The sequence below is a fragment of the Ceratotherium simum genome, chromosome 17, assembly GCF_057802395.1.
Source record: "Ceratotherium simum simum isolate JZ-2026a chromosome 17, ASM5780239v1, whole genome shotgun sequence".
Taxonomy (NCBI): domain Eukaryota; kingdom Metazoa; phylum Chordata; class Mammalia; order Perissodactyla; family Rhinocerotidae; genus Ceratotherium; species Ceratotherium simum.
Window position 1 is genome coordinate 52,003,217 of NC_141916.1, and position 9,881 is coordinate 52,013,097.

Genomic DNA, 9,881 nt, shown 5'->3' on the forward strand with positions numbered 1-9,881 from the left:
CGCTGACCTGCTGTCTGAAACATCACCCTACCAAAAGCCAAGTGTCAGCTTTCCTTCTACATGATGTCAATGCTTCGCAGATCAATGGAGAATTTGGTCAATTTATTAAGAAAGATTTATACTTTCCAAGTGATGCCCCTAGGCTATTTCATCCCTAACACACCACCATCATGCGCGTGCGCACACACAAAATGAATTCTAAAGTTACAGCGTATATTCCTGCCTCATGGATGTGAGAATAACAGATGAAAAATACCATTCTCTCTATCCATAAGAGCAAGAATCGATGGACAAATGCATCTGAAAAACTTCTTTACCTCCTGTGCTATGATCTGTGTGTTTCCCCAGGAATGCTAGCCTCCCTGTTCACATAGCTCAGTTCCCTTCTTGTTCTCCCTTCACAGAACGTTGTTGTCCGCAATGCCCTGTTCTGCCTGGAGTCTGCCTGGAAGTCGGCAAAGGAAGGACCCCATGGCAGCCACGTCTACACCAAGGCACTCTTGGCCTATGCTTTTGCCCTGGCAGGTAACCAGGACAAGAAGAGAGACGTACTCGAGTCACTTAATAAGGAAGCCGTGAAGGAAGGTAAGAGCACACTTGAGATCTTTCTCCCATCCCACATTCTCTGTATCAAGAACTACACTGCAGGGCCGGCCCCCTTGGCTTAGCGGTTAAGTGCGCGTGCTCCGCTACTGGCGGCCCAGGTTTGGATCCCAGGCGCACACCGATGCACCGCTTCTGGGGCCATGCTGAGGCCGCGTCCCACATACAGCAACCAGAACAATGTGCAACTATGACATACAACTATCTACTGGGGCTTTGGGGGGAAAAAAATGAGGAGGATTGGGAACAGATGTTAGCTCAGAGCTGGTCTTCCTCAGCAAAAAGAGGAGGATTAGCATGGATGTTAGCTCAGGGCTGATCTTGCTCACAAAAAAAAAAAAAAAAAGAACTACACTGCAAAAGCCTCCTATGCCTACCTCCTGTGATCCCCTTCCCCTCTCTTCTTTTGTCTATACCATTATAAAATCTAGGCTTTCTTAATCAAGTCGAATATCAAAAGATAAGAGGCAGTATCCTGTGGTGGTGAGAAGCTCGGCCTCTGGAAACTAGCTCCAAACGAATTACCTGTGTGACCTTGGGCAAGTCACTTAACTTGTCTGTGTTTCAGTTCCTTCATTAGTAAAATGGGGATAATAATAGTATTTTCCTCATAGAGTTGTTGTCAGTGTTAAATAAGTTAATACACGTCAAGCACTTAGTAGAGTCCATGACATGTAGTAAGTGCTATAAAAGTACTAGTTAGTCAACAACAAACAAACACATAGAGACAGAGATTGAATTGGTGGATACCAGAAGGGAAAGGGGAAGGGAGGAGGGCAAAAGGGATAATTAGGCACATGTGTGTGGTGATGGATTGTAATTAGTATTTGGGTGGTGAACATGAGAACATGATGTAATCCATGCAGAAATAGACATATAATGATGTACATCTGAAATTTATACAGTGTTATAAACCAATGTTACCACAATAAACAAAAAATTTTAAAAAAATTAAAAAATTAAGAAGAAAAAGTACTAGTTAGTATGACTAAGATTTCAGTTCTTAATATGTACCCAACCCTGATCTGGTGCATCATATCTTCTTAAATGTAAGAAAAGATTGAAGAAGTAGCTCCCTGAATAAAGTCTGGTACTTTATGCTCATTTCACAAGACTGATAATGTTAACAAATCCATTCACGTTCACACAATACTTCCACATAGACAACGGTCTATATGAAGGGTCAAAGAAATAGAAAATAAAATGCAAATGATAATAAGATATCCAATAAAACATACTATTCCTTTCTCCCTTGTCAGTGCCATTAATTGTTTATTCTTAAAATGTATTGGGAAATATTTCAGATATAGGCAAAAATACATAAAGAATCATCAGCAAATATCTTTACACTCCCCTCACACCCTAAGAAGCAAAATATTACCAGTGCTGGAAAAATTCCCCATGAACCACTCCCACCCCCAAGGGTAATCATCATCCTGAATTTGTCATTACAATTTCCATAGATTTCTTTATATTTTTACTGTATATGTATCCCTAAATAATATTCAGAATTTTTGCATGTTTTTCCTCTAAGCGGTGTGATACTTTTGAGTATTTCTGCATCTTGTTGTCGTGTCTGTTTGCTTCTTTGCTTTTTGTTTTTTAAGTTAAACATTATGCTAATAGGAATTCCCTATACGGATGTCTGTAGCTCTAGTTCATTCATTTCCACTGCTGCATACAAACCATGCCACAGTGAATACTCATATACATGTCTCCTTATGAATGTGTGTGAGTTTCTGCAAGTTATCCTTAGAGAAGAGTCATTGCTGATTAGTAGGCTAAGCACATCTTTCCCTTTGCTGGAAATTGCTAAGTTGCTCTCTGAGTGTACTTCCCACAGCAGTGTAAACCAGTTCCCATTATCTCACACCCTTGCCAGCCTTTGGTAATTTTAAGGATTACTGTATTTTTTTCCAATATAATGAGTGTGAACTCCATTGTCTTGCATGATCTGTGATCCTCACAAGGAAGCTCTAAGGACAGGCTTTATGAAAATATAACAAACCTCAGATAAAGTCTGGATAACTTCAGAAACAGGAAATTACCACAACCAGTGAGAGAACTCGCTCTGCTGTTGCTCTCTCCCACCAACCCAATTATAGCAACCACTTGAAAACTTAGATGGCTATGGACTTCTGACGCCAGCAACATTATCTGCCTTAGCCTGGCTGAAACAAACCAAGTGCAGATTTACACAGAGCGAAAAGCATCTAGATCAAGTTCAAAAGATTATAATTGGAATGCAACCCTCACTTCAGCTCTGGCTTGGGTACTTTCACCTTAAATTAAATGTGAATATGTAGTCACTTATAAATCTCTTTTTCTCACTCCCCAGATAATTCCGTCCACTGGACACGACCTCAGAAACCCAGGGCACCAGTGGAGCCTTTTTACAAACCCCGGGCTCCCTCTGCTGAGGTGGAGATGACGTCCTACGTGCTCCTCGCTTACCTCACAGCCCAGCCTGCCCCAACCCCAGAGGACCTGACTTCTGCAACGAACATTGTGAAGTGGATCACAAAGCAACAGAATTCCCAGGGGGGCTTCTCCTCCACCCAGGTCTGTGGTTTGCCAGAACCTTTCCCTTCACCTTCAGGTAGCAAAAGGTTTGAACAAGATATAAACATATCCAATAAAAAAAAATGAAGATAAGCATAACAAGAAATGAGAAAAATATTATTAATATTTGAGGATAGTGAGAAATAAGGAAAACTGAAAGTCAAAGAGGGCTAAAAAGAAAATGCCTAGAATTCTGGCACCCATCCTGTGTTATTATCACAGTCTCTTCTTTTCAATAACAACTCTACCTCTCTCAAGCAATAGTGGGGCACCAGGACCCTGTGTCCTGGCCACCATACTCAGTGGCCACAGCAGAATGAATGAAAATTCTACCATTCTTACAGAAGTTCTAAGAGTTCCTTTCAAACTGTTTCCAAGCATGCTACTCAAAACCCAATAATCTCTCCTTGCAAATCTTAGGACATTCTTAGGTCCCCTTGAACTGGTTTCTTTTAAATCTGACATATTTCATGCTTCCTCTATCTACCTCTTAATATACAAACACTTGTTCATCAGGAGCATAAAGAACTATTTTTACTCATCCAAACTCCTGAGCCTAACTATATAATCTTATATCTAAAAAATTCATCAATATGTAAACAGCAAGAAGTTTCATCTTCAGAGAATTTAAATGTTAGCCTATACATCCTAAATGAGAAAGAGAATGTGACAAAATGACATCCCATCCTTTTTCCATTGTATTTAATGTTTTATTTTTCATATGAATGGAAAAAACTGAATAATTTTGTTAAAGCAGTTGTCATTCATTTCTTAGAAATCTATTATTTGGATTTCTGAATAAATGTTGTCATCCAGGTTCAGTGTTGATGAGAACTGAGAATATGACATACCAGGGAGAATCCAAACTTCTAGGAAAAAAGTGACAGTCAAATTGAAATGTCAACAAATCAAGAAAATAATTATAATTATCCTCTTTTATTTCCTTTGGAGAAACTGAAGCGTGACCCTGATGATGGCTGCAAAGGATGCTGGGTTCTCTCAGGCACCGACCTCAGCAGCACAGTAGAGTTTAGTTTTGAGTGAGAGCCCGACTGAACTTTGGTTGGGTGGTGGCAGATATGACCACAGCTGTCAAGTAAGACAGCTTAGGTAAACAGCTAATGCCAATAAATGATTCCCATCCATATATATTTTCTACATTCCATATCCCACATATATTTCTAGAAAGAAAAGAATCAATTTTCTGTGAAATAAAATAAACTCTAGGGCATATAGTCCAAGGCAGATAGGTGAATGCTATGGTTTTGTCATCTGTCTAAGGACTATAATCAATCTTGAAATTAGAACTCCAATATTTAAGTAGTGAGGGAAACAGGAACTAGGAGATCAAAGCTCTTTTTGTGGCAGCTAACATGAGCCTTCGGGCCCTCAAAGGGTTATCATACCTAAGCAGGTTCTCTCACTCGTCTCTTTCAGGACACAGTGGTGGCTCTCCAAGCTTTGTCCAAATATGGAGCAGCCACTTTCCCCAAGTCTGGAAAGGCTGCACAAGTGACCATCCAATCTTCAGAGAAATTTTCCTCAAAATTCCAAGTGGACAACAACAACCGCCTATTACTACAGCAAATTTCATTGCCAAAGGTGCCTGGAGAATACGACGTGACAGTGAATGGAAAAGGATGTGTCTACCTCCAGGTGAGACTCGGAGCAGATGGGGGCAGAGGGCCTACAGTAACCATTCTCATCAAAAAGTTTAACTCAGAAAATGATGGTGCAAATCAGAGAAAGAGTTGAGGAAGTGGGGAGGAATCCTGGGGAAGGGAGGAGAAACACAGATTTTTGTCTTTGATGTTCCACAGACATCCTTCAAATACAATATTCTCCCAGAAAAGGAAAAGTTTCCATTTTCTTTGGAGGTGCAGACTCTGCCCCAAACTTGCAATGGACCCAAAGCCTACACCAACTTCCAGATCACACTGAAAGTCAGGTAAGACGGCTTCTGGCTGTATCACCTAATTCCAGTATAACAACCAGTCTTCTTACTGGAACTCCTCATTAAGCAGAGCAATATAACAATAAATGTTTTTGCTACATTTATGGAAAAAGTATTGTGTTCTCATGTTGATACAAAATTTCTCAGTGATGGAGTTCACATTGTACATCCTCTGCCTCCAAGATCTCTTATTGTCGAACCTCATTATTTAAAGGTTATTAATTTCCCTCAATAATAACTAAATAAACAACATTACCCCTTGCCTCTGACCTGAATTTCTGATTTCATTCTAATGTAATGATTTATCCTGATTTCATTCTATTGCAATGAAATCCTATATTATTCTCATTCTATCCAGAACAGAGATGGAGAATTCTTGAAAAGCATGAATAGAAGGAACTAGTGACTCTCTAATTAGAATTCCTACTGGCAATAATTAAATCTCACATTATATAAAAAATAATCAATTTGGGGAAAATATACATATATATGCAGCAATATTCAAATAGCTACAGGGCTTCCAAAAAAGTGTATCTGTCCACAAGCATATTATAACCTGGTTGGGACCACTGTTCAGGAGAAAAGTTAAGATATAGTATATGCAACAAATAAGTGGCATAGATTAGAGATCTCAAGCCTAGCTATGTAGCACTTATAGAACTTTCTTTTTCGTTTTTGTTTTTGCTGAGGAAGATTCGCCCTGAGCTAACATCTGCTACCAATCTTCCTCTTTTTGTATGTGAGCCACCACCACAGGATGGCCACTAACAGATGAGTGATATAGGTCCATGCCCGGGAACCAAACCCAGGCCACCAAAGCGGAGCATGCCAAACTTAACCACTAGACCACTGGGGCTGGCCCTTATAGAGCTTTCTTAAAATGTATCTCCTCAGAGTCCACACATATGAAATTCTGATTCATCATATCTAGAGCAGGCCCAATCTCTGTGACTTTAACAGGCTCCCTGAAGATTCTAACACACAGCCAGTTTTCTTAACCACTTGAGTAGGATATGTTAGGAAGATTTCCACATACCTTTCAGGGCTGTTGAGTGCTTACTGTGAACATAGAAAAAGAGAATATTTAAGAACACAGAAAACCCTAATTCTTTTCACCCTTGGATCTTCAGTTACACTGGGAGCCGTCCTGCCTCCAACATGGCAATTGCTGATGTGAAGATGGTATCTGGCTTCATTCCCCTAAAATCAACAGTGAAAATGGTAGGTTTCTCACAAGCCCAGGAGTCCCTATTTTATTTAATGTTTTATGTATCTCCAGACTAAGACAACATTAATATTAAAATACTATAATATCAACCTCTATGAAAGACTATACTTTCTCCAAACTCAGAAATATAATTTAGCATGTTTGTATGGGTGCTCACCAAGTGCATAACATTCTGCTGGGAGCCACATCTACTAGGAAAAAAAAAAAAAGGTTCCTGCTTTCATGGAGCTTAGAATCTTGTTAAGAAGATAAAGCATATGCACATAACCAAGTGAAAAAAATATGAGATTGACAGATTGATATAAACTATAAGTATTATATAAGTTCAGAGATTGCTATAAGGTAGAGTAAGCAAAAAAAGTGAAAAAAAAAAGATAAACCAACTTTATACATAGGTCATATGTCATGCCAGTATTAAACCCGGTATCCCAATTATCTTTCATTTTTAATTTTACCACATTATTGTCTTTACTTACAAAAAGCATTGGAAGAAATTTTACCCTCAGGCTTAATTTGGTAATAAAAATTATTCTTTTCTCTGGGTTCCCCAGGGGTTTCATCTGTTTATTAACGTTTGTGATGTCTTAATTTTCTTCAGCTTGAAAGAATTGACAATGTGACCCGAACAGAAGTCAGCAACAACCATGTTTTGATTTACCTGGATCAGGTGAGAGCCCTGCCACTGTAGTTGCAAAAAATATAGATAATAATCCCTCTGAGAGAGCTATCTGGGAACTGAATGAAGGCATTTTGGAGATATCACCTCCATACTAAAAATGTGAGAATTCTAATATTAATTACAGTATAACATTCTCCTCTCCTTCTTTATATTTCATCTGGAACTCTGGGAATAAATGCCTTATTGTAATATTGGGATATGAATATCTCCAGGACTGTATAAGCAAGAAATTTTCCACAAAACGTTTCTATTATGTCCCCAAGTTATTTTGAAGTTATTGAGTAATGTAATGTAATGAAGATATTGACTAATCCATGGAGATTAGTCCATTATTATATCAATGTCACAATAACCATATAAAAGGAGAAAATACTTGATTTCAACAAGGACTTGAACCATAAAATAATAAGATAGGTCCACCAATAAATCAATCTCATTTTATAGTTGTGTGTTGTAGCATAGTTTATTCATTCACATATTGATGGATATTATAGTTTACAAATCTTATGAAACTTAAACAAGGCTGCAATGATCAACCTTCAATATTCCTTTTTGAGTCAACACATGTATTTCTACAAGGTACAGAAGTGAAACTGTACCAAATCTCTGGATATTTAAAAATAATATATGATTCGCCCCCTGTGAACAGAGCCATATACTAGCATTAATAGGAGTATATGAATTGTTTTAGTTTTTTAAGAAACAATTTGCGGAAGTTTTCATGCACCCTGGGAGCTTTCCACACAATTTAAGGACTCTGTTGGTTGATAAAAAGTTATTCTACCTCAAAAATAGATGAATAGTTAAATTCATTCAAAGAAGAGAGAAGAAAGCTCCCTGGAATGTGATTTAATTCCCTTTTGTTTTCTAGGTGACAGATAAGACACTGAGCTTGTCGTTCACAGTTGTGCAAGACATCCCAGTAAGAGATCTGAAACCAGCCATAGTGAAAATCTACGATTACTATGAGACAGGTGAGTGCGAGCAACTTTCACATAGAAATTAAATCTCTCATCACAGAAATTAGATTTGAGAAGTGTGTTGGTGCACTGTATTACACTAATGACTCTTATCACTTCATTTTGTCTCCACCAATCTGATTCTTCTCTCTTTGTCTTTATACATACACTATAAAAGCTATCTAAATATGTCAACTACTAATAAAAAACACCAGTGAGATATTTAGTTTCCTTTTCTTCAGATAAATCAATTATAGGACAATATGTTATTTAAATATGTATAACATCTGAACCGTCCTTCAAGAGTTTAGAGTAAAAAGAAACATATACTGTATTTGAAAAGTTAGCAATATAAGGCAGCAAGCCATGAATCAAATGAATGATGCTGATGCTTCTGATACAATATAATTCTTCTCACAATAAAGATTCTTTCACTGACCTGTATCCCATAGATGTTTGCTTTCCCTCTCACTTCACCTAATGATTTTTGTTTTTATTCAGATGAGTTTGCAATTGCTGAGTACAATGCTCCTTGCAGTAAAGGTAAGCAATTCACACTGTTTCCAAATGCAGTTAGAACCCCTTTGACTTGTCCCTCAAATCTCCTCCATAAAATTCTAGCTAAATATTTTTCATAGACATCATATTGCTCACAATGCAACTTATAGAAAAATGCATTTATTGGGAGAGTGTTACTGATGGCCAAACCTCAGATGGTTCATAGGATTGCTTATTGGATAATTATAAACAATGGATCTCATTTCCCACTTATACTAATTAGGTTCCCTTAGGCACTATGCTACCCAGATCTGAGGGAAGGAATATTCACTGCTCAGGAGCTCCAAGTCCATCTTAATTTTCTATTTTTTTCACTATCACAGATGGTGGAAATGCTTGAAGACCGTGTCAATGCAAACCGCTTTGCTGGAGTCCCTGTTCCACAGATTCAGGTCTCTGTGGAAGAAAAGAGTTTTTGTATCTCTGAAGACTTGATGAATAAATCTTTTTTTCTGCTCAATACCTATCACTGTTTCCTCATTCATTCAATAAACATTTATTACATTTCCATGTGATTCCCAATGGAATCCATAGATAAAAATTCAAAGTAATAAAGACATGAGGGACTTCACAAAATGAAAAATATTACAGTGATGTTGGTCTGAATAGATTTCATGTAGGGATTGCATAGAAAAGAAGAAAATATTGGATTATGTATTAGGAGAGTTTAAAGTGTGTTTGGTTATGAGAATTCCCTAAGAAAAAGCCCAAGAGTGGATTTTATGAGAAAATAAAAGACTGATTTGGCTAGAAATGATCTTCCACATTAAAAGGAAGAAATGAAATATAAAGTTGGATAGATTACATTGAGAGGCAGTGTAATTAATTGGGACTTGATCCGAACTGGGAGTTCTATGTCCTCAGTTAGAATCAGATCTGCCATCGACTGATACAAGTGATCTGTCAGTTAACCTTGGGTCTCAGATTCAATAAAGGGTGACAAGATTGAAAATGTTGAAGAGGTTATACATGTAGAAGCGAGTTTTCTTAAAAGAAAGGATTTATAGGACCCAAAGCCCAAATAAGAGTATTATATTGGAGCATCTTTTTTCTGGAACTTTGAGCCAGGATCAAACGATAGATATAAACTCAAGGAGGTATTCAGATGTCAAAATCAGAACTCTCACAATATCTAGTCTCTACATTTTCTTTGTGTTAAGTATTGAAATAATCTATTATATAGAGGGGCAGAAGCTTCAGGAGCTTTTAGAGAAGATCTCTGGAGTCTTAAGAGTCCTAGTCTTCATTTGGCTTAGTTTGACAAGAAGCCTGGATGGTAGAAACTAAGACTTCTAAAGGACTTTGAAGTTTAAGCATCCTTAGCTCTGTCTCCAGACT

The 9,881-nt window shown here is 37.7% G+C and overlaps 1 protein-coding gene across 3 annotated transcripts in view; it reads left to right on the forward strand.

Annotated features, from left to right (window-relative positions):
* LOC101408849 (alpha-2-macroglobulin) overlaps positions 1-9,003 on the forward strand; it is an 81,507-nt gene extending 72,504 nt beyond the window's left edge. For all 3 annotated transcript variants that reach the window (XM_087442776.1, XM_087442777.1, XM_004438645.3), the window contains exons 28-36: positions 405-585; positions 2,942-3,165; positions 4,603-4,821; positions 4,986-5,113; positions 6,250-6,340; positions 6,946-7,014; positions 7,898-8,000; positions 8,487-8,528; positions 8,867-9,003. In XM_087442776.1, the coding sequence (XP_087298902.1) occupies positions 405-585; positions 2,942-3,165; positions 4,603-4,821; positions 4,986-5,113; positions 6,250-6,340; positions 6,946-7,014; positions 7,898-8,000; positions 8,487-8,528; positions 8,867-8,883 (1,074 nt within the window). In that variant the 3' untranslated portion in view covers positions 8,884-9,003. The remainder of the gene's footprint in view (positions 1-404; positions 586-2,941; positions 3,166-4,602; positions 4,822-4,985; positions 5,114-6,249; positions 6,341-6,945; positions 7,015-7,897; positions 8,001-8,486; positions 8,529-8,866) is intronic.
* The last annotated feature ends 878 nt before the right edge of the window (positions 9,004-9,881 follow it).